The sequence below is a fragment of the Theropithecus gelada genome, chromosome 14 (genome assembly GCF_003255815.1).
Source record: "Theropithecus gelada isolate Dixy chromosome 14, Tgel_1.0, whole genome shotgun sequence".
Classification (NCBI taxonomy): domain Eukaryota; kingdom Metazoa; phylum Chordata; class Mammalia; order Primates; family Cercopithecidae; genus Theropithecus; species Theropithecus gelada.
This window is the reverse complement of record NC_037682.1, coordinates 66909124-66932775: the sequence shown is the minus strand read 5'-3', so window position 1 is coordinate 66932775 and position 23652 is coordinate 66909124. Positions and strand designations below refer to the sequence as shown.

Below are 23652 nucleotides of genomic sequence, written 5' to 3'. Positions count from 1 at the left end.
CACACACAGGGGTTATCACCCCAGCTACTTGTTGCAATTGGTCCCCTGCCTTTGCACTTGTGGCATTTTAGGACAGTTTCTTTTATATATGTATGTCAGACTTTTTTTTTTTTTTGAGACAGAGTTTTGCTCTTGTTGCCCGGGATGGAGTGCAGGGATGAAACCTCAGCTCACCGCAACCTCCACCTCCTGGTTCAAGCCATTCTCCTGCCTCAGCCTCCCAAGTAGCTGGGATTACAGGCATCTACCACCCTGTCCAGCTAATGTTTTGTATTTTTAGTAGCGATGTGGTTTCACCACGTTGGCCAGGGTGGTCTTGAACTCCTGACCTCAGGTGTGACTTACCTGTCTTGGCCTGCCAAAGTGCTGGGATTAAAGGCATGAGCCACCATGCCTGGCCTCAGACTCATTTTTAATAGCTGCATTATACACACACACACAGGGAAAATGCCTAAGACATATTAAAACACAAATTACAGGACATATATCAATATAATTCAATTTTTGTTAAAAAAAAAGTGTATGTGGAGATACATATTTGCATGTACATGTAAAGAAAAAAGCATATTGGGGGAACTCTAAGGGATCATCATGGAGAGGGTTATTCACTGTCTCTATCTGCAAGCCTTGAGACCCCTGTGTCTAACAGTACAGTTGGCCCTCTATATCTACAGATTTAACCAACCATGGATTAAAAATATATTTTAAAAAATAACAAAAAATATAAATAAAAAACCAATACAGTATAACTAGTTACATACCATTTACATTGTATTAGGTATTATAAGTAATCCAGAGGTGATTAAAAGTATATGGGAGGATGTGTATGGGTTATATGCAAATACACTACACATTTTATATAAGGGACTTGAGCATCCTTGGATTTTGGTATGCTTGGGGCTCCTGGAACCAATCTCCCACAAATACCAAGATGACTGTAACTCCTCCATTGTAAAAATACACTTATCTGGTTACATGCTTTCAAAAACTTTAAGAAGCTCACGGATTAGGATTATCACCTTGTGGGAGGGAAAGGAAGCAGAAACCGGACGCTCAGAGAGAATTCTGCAACTTACCCAAGGTTTATAGGAATGAAGAGTACAGAATCCAAGGCTTTAACTTTCTGTCCAGTGTTGCTCACAATTCCCTACTATGTGGTGTGAGATAGGACAACCTTCCCAAGACAAACAGGAAGTGCGATAATGGTAATTTCTTACAAACTAAATATAGTGTTGGGGACTAGGCTCAGCCGGAACTGATGTTTTGTAAATCTGCAGGGAAATATTCCTAAAGGTCAAAGGATCTTGGCAAGCACCCAGGTCTTCTCTGACCATACTGGGAAAACACTGGAAAAACTGCTGTTTTGTCTCTGCAGGACCACAAACTCTGAAGCCAGACTCCCCAGGTTTGAATCCCAGTTCTATCACTAGCTGTGTGACAATTATTTAACTTTTGTATCTCAGCTTCCTCATGTGTAAAATGGGGATAATAACAGTACCTACCTCTTAGGATTGCTGTGAGCATTATTAACACATGTAAAGTACTTGGAGCATTTCTGACACAAAATAAGTACAGAATGTTGTTATTATTGTTGTTATCACTGGAAAGCTAAGAGTTCCTCAGCTACAGGTTCTCAGGGGTCTCTGACAAGTAAAATAGCCTAAAAACGAAAAAAACCTATAGTAGAAAGATGTTAACACTTGTTTCTCTGTTCTCTCCATCAAGACTATGACTCATTTTTTTCACATCTTCCTTCCTTTTATTGAAAAAAATTTTAGAAAATGGCAGTTAATAAAAGGCACAAACAAATCAACAGGGATATACTAGTGGAAAACACAATATAAAACTAAAATGCCATTGGCTTCTTTAACTGGTTAAAAGCACAAAATGTAACAGGCAGAAAGTCTGTTTCAAACAAATTAAAAAGCTATGTTTTTTTTAAATTCTCCCCAAATCAGATATATACACACCCACAAAAATAGTGTGTGAAGGAAAGCTGTCATACACAAGACGTTGTATCCTGAATTCTTCAAGGAAACACATATTGAAATAGGAATTAACAGAGTCAGCAACAGATTAATAATTTTTTAAAATTCAGTCTTAAAATGCTACATGGCCCAAAGCTATACTATATAAAGTATGCTAGGTACAAAAGAAAACATCTGTATAGCTTTTAGCAAAACTACTTTCCCAGAAAAGCAAATTAAAATAATGTAATCAGCAGATCAAGGAGACTACAGCTAGACATCAGAGCTACAACTTCTCATATCTGTGTCAGAAAATCCTATTTATCCAGAATAGACTAAAATTTCAGGACAAAACAGGGACTTTTAAACATTTCTTACTTTACCCATTTTAAGTTCTTTTTATCTCCCCCACCCCCCAAGCCAGTAATTCAGCAAGATCCAGCAGAAAGAGGGCTACTTTTAGAAGTGGCTATTTTATTTTTCTTTCTATGGCGAGACTGTCATGGAGCCTGGATATTTCAGGCTCATATGCATCCATGACCAGTGTCCCACTGTGGTCAAAAAACTTAGCAATGGACTTGGTGAACTCGGCTTCCCGCTGCTGCTTTGTTCTCCCACTGATGAAGGTCAGCTTCAAGGTGTATTTGTCATCAAACCTAAGCATGGGGGCAAAGATAACAAATCAAAAACCAAACACAGAGATTCAACCAGTAACAATACGGCACCAAGTGATTCCGAAGAAAAGGAGTAAGTTGGGCACCGGTGATACAGGGAACAAACACATCCTTTAAAAGCAAAAACAAAAACAAAACCCCAGGGCTCCTAACTCTTCAAGATACTAGTTCTGATTCTTAGGTGTTGATGTATCTTTCCTGCTTTAATTACTGTGTACCTCCTTTACCTTGCTGTAGACTTTTAAGCCATGTGGACCATCTTCTCCCATCTCTGGACTTTGTATTTGCCATGCTAGATAGGTCTTCCTAGAAGACTCTTCTCCCCTGTCTCACCTGACAAGTTCTTATTTGTTAACACTACACTTGGGCATAAACTTTTCTGGGAAAGCCTCCCAATCTGGGTCAGATGTGTCTCCTCTGTCTTTCACAGCACCATCAATCAACATTCAACTCAAATACTGACCTCCTATCATATGCCAGGCCTCATAATAGGATGCTATGGTATCAACAAAATTACCTATCTGTTGACATGATGTGTACTATGTTCTTCACTAGATTGGGAGGTTTCTTTTCCCTTTGTTTCTGGTGCTTGAATCAGGATTGTCTAGGAGATTCTTGAGCAAAGATTTTTGTCTCGTTTCACACTCTTAGCTGGGTTTCTAGTAGGCAATCAAATTTTTATAAATAAATGAAGGACCCTTGCTTTCAAGGACGCTCTCCAATCCCAGGGTGTCTAGTCCTTACACTCTGTAATCAATCTAGCTCCAGGTTTTACTCTGATCACAGGCCAGGGATGCTAACTGCTTTACTAAATGAACTCCAGAGACTCCTTATCTATACTTTAAGGTACCCTGAAGGCCATTACTATGTCCATTCATTCAAGAGGGTTTAATGACACCAATTACTGGTAGGCTGACATCCCCCACCCTGTTTCCATTTATTGGGACATATTCAGTGGATTGTTAAGCTAGTATTATCTTTAGATGAAGCAGTTTCTTGAGGCTCTATTTCTGCATGTTTAAAATGGGAGAACTTCCATCTGCTTTTAGGATTACTGTCATAACTAAAACAGTGCCTATCATTAACTAGTGCTCAAAAGATCACAGCTCCTCAGTAATTGCTGGTCTAGGCAGTAACTCCCAACTTGGAGAGCTAGTCGTGAAGTTCCTTTAACTATTTTCAACACCTCAAAAGATTTTCTCAAGTTCTGACCAACTGCTACTAATTGATATCACAGTAATTTTTAGATTTCTGTGCCCAGTTTTATTGGCAGGTACATGGCTTTGGTAGCAGTCCATGAACTGATGAGTTGTGACCTGACACATTTTAGAAATGTTCATTAATTAAGATATTTATTAAGCCTACCTATATGGGTCAGGCAGTTTTAGATGGTAAGAATATATGGCAGTGAACATAATATAAATGTCTGCCTTTTGGGACTTTCATTTCAGTGTGTGTAGGGAACAGACAGTATAAAAAAATAAGATGTTCTCTTAAATAGGTGGGCAGAAAAACCTTCACTAAGCAGATGTTTGAGCAGAGCCAAGAAAGGTAAGAGAACAAGCTCTCTGGAAAAAGAATGTTCCAGGCAAAAGCAACAGCAAGTGCAAAGGCCCTGAGGCAAGAACATGCCTGAAATGTCTTAAGAACAGAAAGGGGCGTAATGTGAACAGAATGAAGTGGGAGAGGATGAGAGCCATAGGAGATGAGGGGTATGTTTGCATAGGTGTGTGAAGTACAGAGAATAGACATGTATGGACTTCCAGGCCATCCTCAGGATTCTGGCGATTTCTCTGAGAGAGTTTTGAGCAAAAGACTGAGTTGATTATGTTTCAAAATGATCACTTTGCTTGCTGTCCTGGGAATAGACTATGGGTGGGGAGAGGGCTGCAGAAGTCCATTAGAACATCATTACAGTAGGCTGGGCGCCGTGGCTCACGCCCCAGCACTTTGGGAGCCCAAGGTGGGTGGATGACGAGGTCAGGAGATCAAGACCATCCTGGCTAACATGGTGAAACCCTGTCTCTATTAAAAATGCAAAAAATTAGCAGGGCGTGGTGGCAGGCATCTATAGTCCCAGCTATTTGGGAGGCTGAGGCAGGAGAATGGCGTGAACCTGGGAGACGGAGCTTGCAGTGAGCCAAGATCGCGCCACTGCATTCCAGCCTGGACAAAAGGGTGAGACTTCGTCTCAAAAAAACAAAAAAACAAACAAAAAAAGAACATCATTACAGTAACTTATGTGACAGAGAATGGTAGCAGCAGAGATGGTAAATGGTCAGACAATACATTTAGATGGTACAGCGAACAGGATTTTCTGACAGAAGGACTGAGAAAGAGGAGTCAAAATAACTCCAGAGCTCTGTAAGGACAGCACTGCCATTTATTGAAGTGGGAAAACTGAGGGCAGGTTTGGACGAGGCAAAGATGAGTAAGGTTTTGGACATGTTGACTTTGAGATGCCTATTGGGATCCAACATCAAACAGAATGCCGGAATATATTTAGAGTTCAGAGAAGAGATCAAGGATGAAAATACAAATTTAGAGATCTTCATCATAGAGAAGAGGTTCCAGAACAAGCCCTGGTGGCATTTCAAATGTAAAAAAATGGGAGATGAAGAATCACAAAGGAGACTGAGAAACAGACATTAAGGTAAGAAGAAAATTAGAAGCGTGTGGTATCCGAGGAGCCTAGTTTAAAAAAAAAAGTATTACAAGGTAAGGGTAATTAGCTATGTCAAATGCTGCTGACAGGTCAAGTAAGAGGAGAAAAGAGAAGACAAGAGCAGATCCAGGTGATAGCACAAAAGGAAAAGGAGAGTAGAGAAATGAGGAGACTGTCTGAGGAGCAGAAGGGGAAAGAAAACTTTTTTTTTTTAGTTGGGAGAAATTACAGTATATATGTATGTCAGACGGAATGATCCAGCAGAGGGAAACATCAAGTAAAGGAGAAGGGATAGAATCCCATAGACCAGGGAGGGAAGGTCTTAGATAGGTACTTGGAAGTAGGTAAGTAGTGCTGGTAGACTTATGATGGCTTCTATCTTCCCAACAACAAAATACTGACAGTAAAGATAGGGGAGGAGGCCTAGGAGGTTTGAGGATAGGGAAGATATGAAAGATCCTCCAGGACAGGGAGAGAGTAACTGGACTACAGAAGTGTCATGGAATCTAAGCCAGGTAAGGAGGAAGTGAAGTGGGTTACAGATACTGCTGGGGCAGAAGAAATGCTGTGACAAGAGAACTAGAAGGAAATAAATTAGAATAACAGGAAGCAATGGTCAGGGTGGGACACTTAAAACTGAAATTATTGAATGTAGTTTGTTCTTAGTAATTGCAAGGTCTACTAGGGTACGTCTATGAAAGTAAGTGTTTAAGACATGATAGAAAACAGGATAATGGGAAGAAGGAAGTAAAACTGAGAGGCCAAATTACTAGAATAATCATCTATGTGAATATGGCAATCACCAAGACTTATGAAAGGACAAATGTTAGAGAGTGCCAATGAGCCAGGAATTATCTTCAAAAGAGCAGGTCTGTATTTAACTGCAAGGAAGAGGCATAGAAGTGGCACAATGTGATGACATGCATTCAAAGGGCGGGGGGCGGTTTAGGGAAGAGGAGGCATTGGAAGCTGCAAAGGGGAGACCCACCTCTACCTGTAGTACCAGAGTAATGAAGGCTGTGAGAGAAACATCAGCCAGCACTTGCAGTCTGCAGAGGAATTACGTCCTCAGGGGTTATGGTCCAGTTTCACTTAGGGCAAGAAAGAGAAGGGAATGTTCATAGAGACGGCTAGGTTATAGGGGACTTTGTGGATAGCTGACAATGACTTGGCTGCAGGCAGAGACTAATTAGGAGGTCATGGCTGCCGCCCAGCTCAGATGAACGTCAATCATTCACATAACAAAACACACCACGCCAGGCCCTCGGCTGGGTCTGGTTACCAAGGGGTAAGTGAGAAAGTCCCACCTGGGCTTAGGTTTCTAGTGTATAGTGAATGGTAAAGGAGCTCACGCTTTGGAGGAGGGGGGCAGGCCCAGGAGGAGACACAGACAGTAAATAATTATAGCTCCATGTGGTAACTAACAGAGGTAAGCATAAAATGCTTTTAAGAATAACTAGGATGGGCTGGGCGTGGTGGCTCATGCCTGTAATCCCACCACATTGGGAGGCGGAGGCTAGGGGATCACTTGAGGTCAGGAGTTCATGACCAGTCTGGCCAACATGGTAAAATCCCATCTCTACAAAAAATACAAAAATTAGCTGGGTGTGGTCGTGGGTCCGTAATCGCAGCTACTCAGGAGGCTGAGGCAGGAGAATTGCTTGAACCCAGGTGATGGAGGTTGCAGTGAGCCAAGATCGCATCATTGCGCTCCAGCCTGGGTGTCAAGAGTGAAACTCCATCTCAAAAAAAAAAAAAAAAGAATAACCAAGACCACCTAATTTAAACTAAGGCATGTCAGGGAAGGCTTCTTGGAAGTAGGAGTGAGCCAGGTTACAGAAAGATAGCTAAGCCAGAGAGAAGAACATGTTTAAAGGTACAGGGTCACTGGGAAACTTGGATAACTTAGCATCTTGCAAATTCCATATTGCCAGAGTGAGAGAATGGATTTTGAGAGGGGCATAAAAGAAAGCTGGAGATGTCACTAGGGGATGAATGCTGTAACACTTCATATGCTGAAGGAGTTTAGACTGTATAATGAATGTGCTGGGGAGTCACAAAATCACTTTTTGCGAGAGAGTCACATAGCTTGTGCTGTCTGCACATGGCAACTGGTAGTCTGTGAAACCTTTCATTGCCATTTTCACATCACGTGACCTGGCAGTAGGAATAAGATATCAGAATCAGCCACTGTTAAGCTACTAAATCCGTCTGTGAGGTGGGGGAGGGGGAAGACATCAGCAGAAAGTGGGGAACAAAGCAAGAACGTTCACACTTCCACTCCACCAACAATATGGCAGTTGGTAAAAATAGTAGGAAACGTGAAAAAATCAGAACCCTTGTACACTGCTAGTGACATTGTAAAATAGGGCAGCCACTTTGGACAACAGTCTGGCAGTTCCTCAAACAAAGAGAGTTACCATACGATCTAGTAAGTCTTCTCCTAGGTGTACTACCCAAGAGAAATGAAAACATGTCTACCTAAAAACATGTACACAAATATGGATAGCAACATTATTCATAATAGCCAAAAAGTAGAAACAACCCAAATGTCTGTCAACTAACAAATGGATAAACAAAATGGAATATTGCTTGACTAAAGAAAGGAATAAAGTACTGGTACATGCTACAGCATGAATGAACCTTGTGTGCAGTATATATAGGAAGTAATGGCACTAAGTGAAAGAACCTAGTTATAAAAGACCACATATTGTATGATTCCATTCATATAAAATGTCCATAAGAGAGAACAGATAAAGTAGACTGGTGGTTGCCCAGGGCTCAGGGAAGCGGAAGGATAGGGAAGTGATTAGCTAGAGTACAGAGGTTTTTTTTTTGAGGTGATGAAAATGCTCTAAAATTGACTGTAATAATGGTTGCAAATATCTGTAAATACACTAGAAACTTTTGAACTGTACACTTTAAATGGGTGAAATGTATGGTAGGTGAATTATATAAAAGTTATTAAAAAATACAAAAGTCAGAATAAAAATAATGAAATTACAATGCCGCTAAGTTTTAGAATTCTGCAACTCTGCTTCAGTGGCCTGGTAGAGGATGCAGATTATGATGGCTGAGGCCAAAGGGCAGCTCGAAGCCCCTGTTAGGAGATAAGCAAGGACTCAGCTGCAACAACAGAATGAAGGTCTGCTTCCCTTTCTCATAGGCGCCTCTACGAGTTGGCAATGAGAGAGCCTGTACAGCACAGATGCTACACTTAATTTCATATGTAAATAATTGTACTTATAATTTGTGGGGCTATTACGCACTAGTTAAGTATAATATGTTTTTAAGATAGTGACTACGAGTATGAATTCTGGTTTCAAACTTGGGCTGGAATTCCTGCTCTACCACTTTTGGGCTATATGATACTGGAAGAGTTGATTTAACCTTTGGGCCTGTATTCTTATCTATAAAATGAGTGTTCTAAAATCTAAATGAGATAATGCATTTAGCAGAATACCCAACATATAGTAAATGTTCAATAAACATTTGCTATTATTATAATTGGTATTTCATCTTCCCAGAAACTCTAGACATCATTTTTGACCCCACTAAACCTGATAATTTATATGATTTACCCAAAGTTATACAGCTAGAAAGAAACTGAACTGGAACACAAACGTAGTTCTTGGTACCCACAAAACACATGTGTGTCAGCTGCACAAAGTTATACTTAACACTGGTCAGAAATAGACTGTAGATTGTGCTTTTTTTGAGTTGCCCAGTGCACTGCTCCAGAGATTCTTGACTGTATTCACGGAGAGAAGACAGGATCATAGAAGACACAGAAGCTAATGGAGTTCTTCAAAGATAACTGATCTCTCATCTTTGGCCTTTATAGTTTTGTACACTTAATCGTCTCTGTTAACTGGCCACAGGAAAAAGAATCATTCTTCATTCTTCCACCAAAGCACTTTCTCCCACAGTTTATCCTCAGAGCATTTCTGTGATAATGCAATCTCAGAACTACAGAGCTAGGACAAACCTTCTAGATCATTCACACTCCTTTCTTCATTTTATATGACTAGCCCTATGATCCATGTAGAGTAGGCACATAATAAGTCTTCTGTTGATAATGATAACATGCCAGGGCAAATCCAACACCAGGATTGAAAAATCTGTGAAGATAGTCATACCTTTTAAGACTGGAGGACAGCTGCCAAATATCATCAGGATCCATTCCTGTAGGATCTTTCCTGTGGGCCACGAGAAAGATGCTCTTCTCCTTATATGAGGTATAAATGGTCAGAATCCCCATCATCACAAAATAGGTTCAAATAAAGTTAAGGGAAAAATACCCAAACATAAAAGAGAAGTAACACAAATTGACAAGCAAGAGATATAAAAACTTTCATAATGATAGTCCTAAAGAAGACAGCTTTGTCTTGCTGCAAAAACACTGAAAATTTAGCTATTTCATTTTCATCCTTATGTTTATGCACCAAGAGAAACAAGGTTCTCTCTGGTTAATTCTGCAAACATCTCAAAAAGGAAGAAAAGAAAAAGGTACAGAGCATAAACTAGCTCTCATCTTTATGTTCAAAGACAACATGTATAATAAGATACTTAGTTTGTCAAGACTTTGTCATAATAGTGCTTATTTCTTTATAAAAAACAACTAATAGTCCCAGTGGACTTGACCATGTTCAACTGATTTTAAGGGTTATAAGAAGAGAAGAAAAGTGACCCAAATAGTTCACTATAGGAGAGTATGTCAAATAGTACTACAATTACTTCCTGTATGCACATAGACTTATTATTATATTGTTTTTGACAGTATTAAGTACCATATATAATAAGCACTTACAGTTTGCCAAAAACTAGCATAAGAGCTTTGTGTACACTGTGCCATTTAAATTTCAGAAACAAGGCTGGGCACAATAGCTCACACCTATAATACCAGCACTTTGGGAGGCCGAGGCAGGCAGTCTGAGACCAGCCTGGCCAAAAGGGAACAATGGGAAATTCCATTTCTACTAAAAATACAAAAATTAAGGCTAGGCATGGTGGCTCATGCCTGTAATCCCAGCACTTTGGGAGGCTGAGGTGGGCAGATCACTTGAGGTCAGGAGCTTAAGACGAGCCTGGCCAATATGGTGAAACCCCATGTTTCTACTAAAAATACAAAAATTAGCTGGGCATGGTGGTACATGCCGGTAGTCCTGGCTACTCAGGAGGCTGAGGCATGAGAATGGCTTGAACCCAGGAGGTGGAGGTTGCAGGGTGGCAGTGAGCCGAGATCGTGCCACTGTGCTCCAGCCTGTGTGACAGAGCAAGACTCCATCTCAAAAAACAAAAAACAAAAAAATTTAGCTGGATGTGGTGGTGCAGGCCCATAATCCCAGCTACTTGTGTGGCTGAGGCAGGAGAATCACTTGAACCCGGGAGGCAGAAGTTGTAGTGAGCCAAGATCGTGCCACTGCACTCCAGCCTGGGCGACAAAGTGAGACCCTGTCTCAAAAAATAAAAATAAAATAAATAAAATAAAAATAAATTTCATGAACAGTGCTCGCTTCAGCAGCACATATACTAAAATTAGAATGATACAGAGATTAGCATGGCCCTAGCACAAGGATGACAGGCAAATTCATGACGCATTCCATTAAAAAAGAGTTAAAAAAGATAAATTTCATGAACAGGAAAGGCAGGAAAATATAGTGCAAAGTACATGGACTTCAGAGTAGAGATAATCCTAGATTTAAATCTTGGCCTTTAATCAGTATAATCATAACAAATAACTTCCTTGCCCAAGTCTTAGTATCCTTACCTTTAAAACTGGGATAATACTGATATTTTAGAATTATCATGAGATTTAGAGATGAAGGATACATGTAGTCTATGATACAGAAGAATTTTTTTTTTTTTTTGAGATAGGGTCTCACTCTGTCACCCAGGCTAGAGTACAGTGGCACGATCTCAGCTCACTGCAGCCTCAACATCCCAGGCTCAAGTGATCCTCCCATCTCAGCTTCCTGAGTAGCTGGGATTATAGGTGTGCGTCACCACACCCAGCTAATTTATTTTTTAATTTATCTAATTACTTTATTTATTTTGAGACAGAGTCTTGCTCTGTCGCCCAGGCTGCAGTGCAGTAGTGGATCTCGGTTCACTGTGACTTCCGCCTCCTGGATTCAAGTGATTCTTGTGCCTCAGCCTCCCAAGTAACTGGACTACAGGCATGCACCACCACGCCCAGCTAATTTTTGTATTTTTGGTAGAGACAGGGCTTCTCCACATTGCTGAGGCTGGCCTTGAACTCTTGGGCTCAAGCAATTCGCCCGCCTTGGCCTCTCAAAGTGTTGGGATTACAGGCATGAGCCACGATGCCACAGAAGATATTTATAATGTAGTCCCTACTATTATAAATAAAACTGATATGACTAAAAATAAGACCTTGTTTTATTAAACAAATATAACCAAACAAATGAACTACCATCAAGGTAGTTCTCTTGGGAGGCCAGATGTTTGTAACAAGATTGCTATCATTTTCAAATCGCTTTGGAATTCCCCTGGGAACTGTCTCTAGGACCTATAGACTATTATTCTTTTGAACTGCCTTAACGGTGAAAAATCCACACTGGGATGATTAATCTGATGACTGGAAGGAGTCAAGGATCACCTGGTACCACTTCTGGGGGCTATGTAGGGCAAACTGGATAATACAATTTTTGACTAGGATCTGCTTTATTAGAGGTTTGCTAACTGCCTCTGAAGATAAATCTCCAACATGAAGTTTTAAAACATATTTCAGGTTGGCTGGGCACAGTGGCTTATGCCTGTAATACCAGCACTTTGGGAGGACTGCTTGGGCCCAGGAGTTTTGACACCAGCCTAGGCAACGTAGTGGGACCTTGTCTCTGTAAAAAATTTAAAAATTAGGTAGGCGTGGTGGCATGTGCCTGTCTGCTCAGGAGGTTGAGGTAGGAGAACTGCTTGAGCCAGGAGGCTGAGGCTGCAGTGAGTCATAATCACACCATTGTACTTCAGCCTGGGTGACAGGGTAAGACCCTGTCTCAAAAAAAAAAAAAAAAAAAAAAAATTTAGGTAGTGGTAACATTGTTTAAAAAAGTAAACTGCCTACCAAAATTATCTGTTTTAATAGTGAAGTATAATTAAGTTCTTTTTTTTTTGGGGGGGGGGGGGGGGAACGGAGTCTCACTCTGTCGCCCAGGCTGGAGTGCAGTGGCGTGATCTCGGCTCACTGCAAGCTCCGCCTCCTGGGTTCACGCCATTCTCCTGCCTCAGTCTCCGGAGTAGCTGGGACTACAGGCGCCCGCCACTACGCCCGGTTAATTTTTTGTATTTTTAGTAGAGACGGGGTTTCACCATGTTAGCCAGGGTGGTGTCTCGATCTCCTGACCTCGTGATCCGCCCGCCCTGGTCTCCCAAAGTGCTGGGATTACAGGCGTGAGCCACTGTGCCCGGCCTTAATTAAGTTCTTTATATTCAACTTCTTGAGAAAAAAAATCAACTGGGTAGGCAACGACCATGATCTTATATTTATCATAAAAAAGAGGGGAAAGGAAATGATTATATATCAAATACAATATAAAATCTCTCATTTAATCTTCATGATAATTCTGAATGCTACCCATATTTATAAATGAGTGGTATTCAAATCATTTCAAAAATAAGTAAATTTTCATTAGCACAAGATCACAAATACCTTGGATTTCAAACCCACATTCTCTAGCTCCAGAATAAGTTCTTAATTCCACTATAATACAAGTCACACTTGTGTCTCATGCTAATTTCCAGTTCAGCTCCTCAGCTTCAAGTAAACCTGATACAGATCTGAGTCTCCAAAATCAGGTCCTTTCCTAATTTGAAGCGGCCACGTCTAATGGGAAAAGTTCTGGGCTAGAAATGAGAAGAGCTGGGTTCACGATTACTATGTGTTTTGCTATTAAGTGCTCATATTAGGATAATAACCTCTACATTAATAACAAAAATGAATTACGATAAAATAACCATACTAAACATAAAATATCAATGACAGTTACTATATAAAATGATAGATGTTTACTAGATAAACATCACAGCTCATAATATTAAATTCTAACATTAGCAAGCCCTAACATGAAAGTCTGTTTTGTTTTTTGTAGGGAGAAGTATCAGCAGATTTTTTAAAATGGTCACTAGAAAACAAACCTGGGCATAAAGGATATGATATGACGCACAAAGCCAAAACGGGTTTCGACTCTGGAAAGGGGTGCATATAATCCCAAATCAAAGCCACTATGGCAAAGAAACAGGAGATTGTACAGATGGTGAGGCGACCATCAATTAGACCAAAATTCTCCACGTATTTGTATTTTTCCAGAAGTACCTGGTGAGAAAAAGAAGGAATCAAGCTAATAGGAATACTTCCTTCCCAGTATCTGCTTTTATTCTTGATTTCCATGATAAAAGAATCTATGAATTACCAAGAAGTTCCCTCCAGTTGGGATTTTACCACACCAAACAAATAAGACTCAAGTCTTCTATAAAGAACCAAGAGAAAAAGTTCATCAATCCCTCATATAAAAACTTTAAACTCCTCAACTTTTCCCACAGCTAAAATGTTCTTCTGACTTTTTCTGTGAGAAATTTTAGAAACTGCTTTCTGACTCAATTTCTAACACTGAAAACTAAGGTCACTCCAAGTTACAAAAGGAAAAGATTTTCCAGGAGAGATGGCCATCAGCTGTATAGATACTAACCAACCCCTCCTCAAGAAAGTACCTTTTTGGCAGAATCATCCAAAGAGTTTTTCACAGCTGATCCATCCCACTTGTCAATTTTTACAGGCTTATCATCTATCTTCCACTGTAAAACAAACAGAAAAGTTGTGCATCAAGAAACTAGGCCTCTTACTGAAGGTAAAATGAACCACTTTTTAAGAGCATCTCTCATGCACACATAATATTTACTCTTTGTCTTCTGATGTTGCAGAACTAAAAGACAAAACAGGCTATTCTGGGCACACTCCTATGGGGTAGCCCTGCAAGAAGCAGTTAAAAACAAGCAAACAAAAAAGACCAAACAATTAAAATAGATGAGGTAACCAGAGTCAGGTGGTACTCATGTGATGTTGACGTTGCCAGTCTCCATGCAGAGAATATAAAAACAACCCCAAAACCAGAACACGTATATGGGCTGCAGAGACTGTAAGTGTAAACTTGCATATCCCACCTTCATTTTACCCAAATATGAGTATAGAAAATTACTCTATTTATTCATTCTTTCCTTCTCTGACCACAAAACTCACAAAATACAGATACATGAATTTACAGACACTAACAAAATGGGGAGGATCTCCTTTAATATCACTTTGTCAGCTAACAACTTTTATTATTTTACCAGCATGTCTTAACTTTAAGACAGCAATTCCAGTATAGCCTGTTGGAAACAACACTAAATTTTAAATTACAAACCAAGTCCCAGACTCAGTCCCATCATGAGTTGAGTGGACAAACTCTGCTTCTATTTCCCTTATCTATAGAGGTTTAGAAAGTTTCTCAAACACTACTATTCAGAGGCAAATAATTCTCACTCACTGCTCATGTAGAAGTTCAAAATGTTACAGCACCTACGAATGCCAATTTAGCACCCTGAATTCAGCTTCCCACTTCTGGGAATGTTTCTATAACTGAATACATGTGAAATGATATACAAGGCTACTCACTGCAGCATTGTCTGTAATAGTGAAAAGCTGGAAGTAACTCGAATGCTCATTTACAAGGGGATTGGTTAAACAAACTACAGTACATCCAGATATCTTATCAGGGTAGAGAAATATGGGGAGGAGTAAGACTACTTATGTGTGCCTTTAAAATTTTTTAACCATGTGAATGTATAACATAGTAAAAAATTTTCTCAAATGCAAGTATTTAAGTAAATGTAGCTTAAGAGGAACAGGGTGCTACAAATAATCTGATAAACCTGTTTTTTTTTTTTTTGTAGAACATTAATGGCCAACTCTTAATTTTTTAGATCAAGTGAACAAATACTATATTCCATAAAAATCACAAACCAGCAAGCAATCCAAAATTCATTTGGATTTAGAATGGATTATTTTATGGAAAGACAGAGAATGTCATATTTATCTTTTGGATTGAGCACAAGTACAAAGATAATGCCTATAAGAAATAAAGAGATGGCAGTGGTGAGTACCTGCCGTCCCAGATACTTGGGAGGCTGAGGTGGGAGAACAGCTTGAGCCCAGGAGTTCCAGTCCAGCCTGGACAATATAGTGAGAACTTGTCTCTGGAAAAAATAAATAAATAAATAAACAATAAAAAATAAAATAAGAAGTGGGATAAAAATAATTGTAAAGATTTTAAACAACTACAGAAATATAATTCATCAACTTTGATTTTTTAACTGTGATTCTATATATTATTATACAAAAGAGAAGGCCGGGCGCGGTGGCTCAAGCCTGTAATCCCAGCACTTTGGGAGGCCGAGATGGGCGGATCACGAGGTCAGGAGATTGAGACCATCCTGGCTAACACAGCGAAACTCCGTCTCTACTAAAAAATACAAAAAACTAGCCGGGCGAGGTGGTGGGCGTCTGTAGTCCCAGCTACTCCGGAGGCTGAGACGGAGAACAGCGTAAAGCCGGGAGGCGGAGCTTGCAGTGAGCTGAGATCCGGCCACTGCACTCCAGCCTGGGCGACAGAACGAGACTCCGTCTCAAAAAAAAAAAAAAGAAAAGAAAAGAAAACCCGTTCTGTGAAGTTTGTTGGGAAAAATAACATTAGCTAAAAATAGCCATACTTAAAGTGATTAAAAGTCAATCAAGTTTTTTTTTCCCTTGGTGCCTTGTAAAAGCAAGTGTTTTTCTTCGAGAAAACTACTCATGGCAGCATACTGCGGTATTGACTGCCATAGACTGCCAGCCTACAAATCAAACATGACATCTAATTTTAAAGATGCAAACTGAACCAAAAAGAAATTAGCAGGCTTTCTAGCTAGATAGCTCATTTACACTGTCAAGTAAATCCCTCTTTGAAGACATGCAAAAGAACCAACTTGTAGAGCCAAACCCACCATAGCATTTGAATTATTTGTGAAATAAAGTCAGAATAAAGTCATTTAAAAATTATGGGTCATTCAAAAACAGGAAAATCATATTCTCAGACACCTAGCCACACTTCACTGCCTGCATTGCATCACAGAACAGAAACTTGCCTTTATAAGTCAGAAAATAATGTCTTAAAAATTTGGGGGAATAAAATGCAGAAGCAGCCATTACAATGTATTGAAATAGCCTCAGCTATAACTTCACTGCCTGGTACCTAGAAGCAATCTTCAGTAAGTGGAACAGAAACATTTCCAGTGAATTACATGAAATCACAAGAAAGGTTATAATTTGACTTTATGGCAATATAGGCCATTTTGAACCTAATAGTGTCCCTGGTACAGTACAGAGAACCATCTGGAAAAAGGGGAGTTGCTATTAGGGGCTGATTTTTCTGATTATTATTTCTCATCATGCTCAAAAACTGCTCATCAACTAAAATGTATGCTGCTCCTCACGTTCTCTCTACTACTAATTCGGGTATTTTAGAAGCTATCTTTTTTTTTTTTTTTTTGCCTCATTTTTGTCTTCCTCAACACTAAGTGCAAATTGCTTTCCTTTTGTAATAGATAAAGCAAAAATTAGTTTATTTTATGTAGGACCTCACAGGATAAATTACAAAGAAGGGCAGTGTGCAGAAATAAGTGAACTTGGGCCCAAGACTGCCATCTTCGGCAAGGCTTGTTTGCAAGGTTGGACCCTGGCTGGCATCTGACAAGCTGGCTGATAAAACAGTTCCCTACACTGATATAAATACATTCCCTCAGTGATAAGAATGGCTCACTGTGCCTCAACTGTTTGTATAAATGATGTGATTTATGTTGAACACCTTTCCTCCTGGAAATCTAGAAAAAATTAAAGTTCTTTATGTTGGCAGTATCCAAAATTTCAAAAATATCCCTTACACAGGTCAATTTTCACCCACTGTAAAACTGCTATTGCCACTCATCTTTTTATTGCAGCACTAAGCAGACCCTCAATCCAGACACCAATGTTCTTCAGATTAGAAAACGAGACTTCAAAGAGGTTAAGTGCCATACAACTAGTAAATGACAGGCCAACAAAATTCTTTAGGGCTAAATTACAAATACATGTCTCATTATAAAACTGTCTCTTCTTCAGTGATATAAATTTATTTTTACTTGCCTTAATCCCTGACCTCAATCCCAAAGAAGATTGTGGCCTTATACTTAAAGGTGTACTGTACTTCAAATCACAAGCTAACTGGTTTTGGCCAGGCGCAGTGGCTCACTCCTATAATCCCAGCACTTTGGGAGGCTGAGGCAGATGGGTCGTTTGAGGTCAGGAGTTTGAGATCAGTCTGGCCAACATTGTGAAACCTCGTCTCTACTAAAAGTACAAAACTTAGCCAGGCTAAGTAATCCCAGCTACTTGGGAGGCTGAGGAAAGAGAATTGCTTGAATCCGGGAGGCGGAGGTTCCAGTGAGCCGAGATGGCGCCACTACACTCCAGCCTGGGTGAACAGAGGAAGACTCCATCTCAAAAAAAAACCAACCAACAAACAAAAAACAAAAAACAAACTGACTGGATTTAGACTAAATACAAATGTATGCAGACAAATGCTTTTTTTCCTTACCCAATAAGTGAATCCTTATTATCCAAGGGACAATGGAGTCAGGCTACTTTATTTTAATCTTCACTTTTCCACTTAATACTGGAAGGCACTGGACAAATAATTTAACCGTTCTAAAGCCTTATTAGTTTGCTCAATTGTAAAATAAAGACGGTGAAAGTATCTATTTCACAGGTTGGTATGAGAAGTAAATAGTGTAATTATAAAACATAGCACAGTGCACAGTACCTAGTAAGTACTTAATAAAAATTAGCTATTGCTGTTGCTATTAATGATATAAAACTATATAATACACTGCATCATGATTACCTGACTGTATGTATTATCTCCCTCACTGGGTAACAGGGACTACACACTTTTGTATTCTCAGAGCCTGGAACACAATATACTCTCAATAGCTTTTTTTTTTTAAATGTCTAAATACTCACAAAGAAAAAAAGGGAAGAAAAAGATCTCTAAAATGTTACCCTCCAGTCTAAATTTAGCAAATGTAGACATGCTCAAAATGATCTCACTTGGTTCTTATTCACAGAATTTTTTTTAAGGGATGGAGGGCAGACAGAAGGTATAATCATAGCTACCATTTCCTGAATGCCTAACATGTGCTATGTATGTGCAAAGTATTTTATATACACTACCTCACTTAATTTCCACAATAACTCTACAAGGTAAGAACAGTTAAAATCTTCCTTTCACAGATAACACTAAGGGTTTAAAAAATTCACCAAAGATGAAAGACAGAAAGTTGTAAAGCCAGGACTCAATACCCATGCTCTCTCACTATTCTACACTGCTTTCCCATGAAGAGAAAGGAAAGGAATTATTAGCCATCAAAAACACAAAAGAACAGGAAGCAAAAAGGTCCCTGAAGTGACAGCTATACAATGTATCTTGATTCCTAACAAGCTCTAGTTCATAACATTTTAAAAACCTAAAAAAAAAAAAAAAAAAAAAAAAGTTAATCTGAATAGGACCACAAAACTCACAGGGTATCAAAAATGTTGAACCTCCCCACTCAATGTAAAACCAACTGCAATTTGGCTGAAAACAGAGATCAAAAAGTACTATTTTAAAGAAATTACTCCCCTACACTACCCACTGAAGAGATAAAGACAACTTTTTTTTTTTTTTTTTGGAGACACAGTCTTGCTCTGTCGCCCAGGCTGAGTGCAGTGGCATGATCTCAGTTCACTGCAACCTCCGCCTCCTGGGTTCAAGCAATTCTCATGCCTCAGCTTCCCAAGTAGCTGGGATTACAAGCATGTGTCATCACACCAGGCTAATTTTTTGTATTTTTTTAATAGAGATGGGGTTTCACCATGTTGGCCCTAGACTCGAACTCCTGGCCTCAAGTGATCCACGTACCCCAGCCTCCCAAAGTGCCACCACACCCGGCCAAGATAAAGACAACTTTTATCAAACTAACATACCTGATGCCAGAACTGGCTGGCTAACTAGTTAAAAGAAAACAGGCATTTGATAGCTTTAATAGAACACTATGAAGAAATCATTTCAGTTGCGTTTCTCCACTGCACATTTGAATAACAAAAAATTCTACGAAGACATTTCACTAAAGGTATGGCATCAGGAACTCCATAAGTGATTAGGAAGGATATTAAACACAACTCAGGTCTGAAGGATATGCAGGCAATGCAGGAAGGCATTTTCCAAATTAACTCATTTGAGGGAATACAGCCTTCTGTTCCCCATGCGTTACCAGGTTTAAAGGGATAGGGTGGGATCAAAAAAAGAGACAAAATAAGCCAGGCACAGTGGCTCACGTTTATAACTTCAGCACTTTGGGAGGCCAAGGAGGAAGGATTGCTTGAGTTCAGGAGTCTGAGATCAGCCTGGGCAACATAGCAAGACCCTATATCTAAAAAAAAAAAAATTTAATTAAAAAAATTAGCCAGGCATGGTGGTGCCTACCTATAGTCCCAGGTACTTGGGAGACTGAGGCAGGAGGATGGCTTGAGCCCAGGAGGTGTAGGCTGCAGTGGGCCGTGATTGTGCCACTGCACTCCAACCTGGACAACGGAGTGAGACTCCATCTCACAAAACGAAAGGACAAAATCCTTGGCCATTAGGATATGTCCAACAAAACAAAATTGTTTTGAGTATGACAACATGAACACCTTCAATTTTCTTATTTTAATAACAGTGAAAACAGAAGTTATGCAGTGATATAAAAGACCTGAGTGGCTTGCTTCACAAAGTTCCCTGGCTTGATAATAAGACTCAAAGGATTCCTCAATTCACACTGGAGAGATGAAGAATTACCAGGGGTGAGAGTGGTGTCAATGGTGACCCTGTTCTGATTTAGACAGAATTGAGCATGGCTTTAAGAAAAATAAACTTTTTCTCTCCTTTATCCCAGTTTAGAAAGTAGACAGAAGCTGCAAAGGGGGAAAGTAGCAGGAGATGAGGCATCTGAGAGAAACCATTTCCTAGTTATTAGGCTAAAAAACTTGAATTTTATTCTGAAGCGGGCAATGGAGAGTATTTTAAGCAGGGGAATAACAATCAAATTTACGTTTTTTTTTTTTTTAAAGTCATTTTAGTGGCAACCTGGCAGATGATCTGGAGAGGAGTAACACTGGACATAGAGATGCAGATGGAGCCTGATGTAAGTGCAGAGCCTCAATGCTCAATAGAGCAGCAGTAGGGAGAATGAAAGGGAGCATTTCTGAGGTAGAATTGGCAGGACTCAGTAACAGACTAGTTATAAGGAACATGAAAGAGAAGAGACAGAGATGACCACCTACTAGAATTAGGGCTTGGATGACTTGTTGGAACCATTATGTCATTTTCTAAGAAGGAGGAAAGAGGATACCCATTTGTATATGTGGAGTTCTAAACTAAAATAAGGAGATAATAAAAACTGATGGCAAACTCAGAAGCTGAGATTACAATTTCAGTTGGAAATACATATGTGACCATATCCCCCCACACACATATTTAGCAAGAAAAGAAAATGTTCAGTTTGGGGAGAAAATGATGTCTATCTTAAGAATGTGCACTGTCATCTAATTTAAATCCCAATTCAGCAAAAACATGGTATCTCAAAGAGATTATGCTCTTAGCAACACACTGAATCTTCAATTTCAATCTATTTTTTATAAAAATGGTCAAGATACACTGCAAAGAAAATTACTAGCTTAACAGTGCTTATTACTGACTGCATTCATCACTGGAGTTAGAAGTTAGGAAATTACCATGTGTTAATTAAATTATGAGCATGCACATTAGTGACAACCCCAGAGAAACTGATTCTTAGGTTTTATACTGCCTTCTCTACTCCACCACAAACTGCATTTAGCTGTGACAGGGCTGCTTCTACATCAACTCAGCCCATGATAGAGAAGCCTACATGACTGCAGCTCTTTGAGGGCCAGGTCACTGGATCCATGACTTAAAATCCTACCACTGAACCCAGAAAGTGTGAGATCTAAGGCTGAAAAGAGCTTAAAGTTAAAACAACTTGATTCAGCATATTAATCAGCAATGCTCCAACAATGAAGTATTTTTTCTACCAGCAAACTGAAATGTAGTCAACAATCCTTTCAATACTAGCAACTAACATCTTCTAAAGTCTGACTGAATTGTTGGCATAATCAACCAATATAAATTTCTTACCTTTGCAATGGGTAGACAAGAAATTAGATACACACAAAAAAATGGCCTTTACAATTGTGTTAAGGAAAATCTTATACTTAACAATGAATTATAAACTATGCTAAGTGCTAAACGGTAAGAAGTAGACATGGGGGCAAGGGCACACTACACGTTCAAGGATCTGCAAAAAAGATTCTGGATAAAATGTTACCTATTACCTCAGGGATATCAATCTGCAGCAAAGCTGACTGGGGAGAGTTGGAAGAGAGAGGGATGTTGCCAAGGAAGACCTGAATTAATAAGGCACGAAGACTGGCTAGGAATGTACTACATTGATACGGATGTGTGATGAGTCCTTATTCTAGAAAGGTAACAGATCACATACTCCATTTAAGAATTACATGCAATCAGTTCTGAAAAATGCAGCTGAGTGCAAATTCAGGCATAGGACCACACAGCTGTTTCATCTGATATCCATCTCCTACTGCCTAGAAAAATATTAACTGTTATATGACTCTTCTAGGTTTCTTTTTCTTTTTAAGGAAACTGCCAAGTCTCTCAATAGCAATTCATTCCAGTGTTGGACAATCTTTTAAAAGAAAAAAAATAATATTTTTAAACACAATCTTTTTGGCAATTACACTTCTTTATTTTCTTTAAATTAATATTGAATGGCTGCTTGCTATGTGCCAAGCACTGTTCTAGCCACTAGGGATATAGTCATAAACAAGACAAATTCTGCACTTGTAGAGCTTCTTCTTGTATGGAAGATAAAGAATAAGTAAACAAATATGCATATAATTCCAGGTTGTAAAAAAGATTACACAGAAAAATGCAATAGAGTTTTTAAAAAGACTATTAAAAAGTTATTAAATAGTGAGGGAAAATAGTTAACATCTGAGCAGAGCTGAATAAACGAGTAACCCATGAGAAAATCTGAAGTGTCCTAGTGAAAACAGAACACCAAAATCCCCCAAGCTTAACGTGTTTGAGGAACAGCAGAGAAGCCAGGGTTTCCAGAGTCAGTGACTCAAGTAGAAACTGACAGATGAGGATGACAGAAACAGGCAGGATCAAGAACATGTAGTGTAGGGTCCAGTCCCACAGGGTCGGTGGGTTTTTCTCCCTGTATGCGGAGACGAGAGACTGTAGGAATAAAGACACAAGACAAAGAGATAAAAGAAAAGACACTTGGGCCCAGGGGACCACTACCACCAAGATGCGGAGACCAGTAGTGGCCCCAAATGCCAGGCTGTGCTGATATTTATTGGATACAAGACAAAGGGGCAGGGTAAGGAGTGTGAGCCATCTCTAATAATTGACAAGGTCACATGAGTCATGTGTCCACTAGACAGGGGGCCCTTCCCCGCCTGGCAGCCGAGGCAGAGAAAGAGAGGAGAATAAGAGAGACAGCTTACGCCATTATTTCTGCATATCAGGGACTTTTAGTACTTTCACTAATTTGTTACTACTATCTAAAAGGCAGAACCGGGTGTACAGGACGGAACATGAAGATGGATTAGGAGCGTGACCACTGAAGCACAGCATCACAGGGAGATGGTTAGGCCTCCGGATAACTGCAAGAGGTGGAGGAGTACAGTCTTCTCTAAACTCCTCCGGGGAAAGGCAGACTCCCTTTCCTGGTCTGCTAAGTAGCGGCTGTTTTTCCTTGACACTGATGCTACCGCTAGACCATGGTCTGCTTGGCAACAGGCATCTTCCCAGACACTGGCGTTACCGCTAGACCAAGGAGCCCTCTGGTGGTCCTTCCGGGCATAACAGAAGGCTTGCACTCCTGTCTTCTGGTTCCTTCTCACCGTGTCCCTTCAGCTCCTATCCTTGTACGGCCTAGTTTTTCCTAGGTTATGATTGTAGAGCGAGGATTATTATAATATTGGAGTAAAGAGTAATTGCTACAAACTAATGATTAATGATATTCATATATAATCATATATATTATTTATATCTAGTATAACTATTCTTATTTTATATATTTTATTATACTGGAACAGCTCGTGCCCTCAGTCTCTTGCCTCAGCACCTGGGTGGCTTGCTGCCCACAATGTAGG

The 23652-nt window shown here is 39.7% G+C and overlaps 1 protein-coding gene and 1 non-coding gene across 2 annotated transcripts in view; one reads left to right on the top strand and one right to left on the bottom strand.

The window, feature by feature from the left end:
* Positions 1–1736: 1736 nt before the first annotated feature.
* SPCS2 (signal peptidase complex subunit 2) overlaps positions 1737–23652 on the bottom strand; it is a 29804-nt gene continuing 7888 nt past the window's right edge. The window contains exons 2-5 of the mRNA XM_025357817.1: positions 14034–14117; positions 13478–13638; positions 9446–9580; positions 1737–2623 (exon numbers count right to left, since the gene is read on the bottom strand). Coding sequence (XP_025213602.1) covers positions 2437–2623; positions 9446–9580; positions 13478–13638; positions 14034–14117 — 567 coding nt within the window. The 3' untranslated portion in view covers positions 1737–2436. The remainder of the gene's footprint in view (positions 2624–9445; positions 9581–13477; positions 13639–14033; positions 14118–23652) is intronic.
* On the top strand, positions 10815–10918 carry LOC112607433. Its single transcript, XR_003115785.1, has one exon. It is a non-coding gene; the product is annotated as a U6 spliceosomal RNA (small nuclear RNA).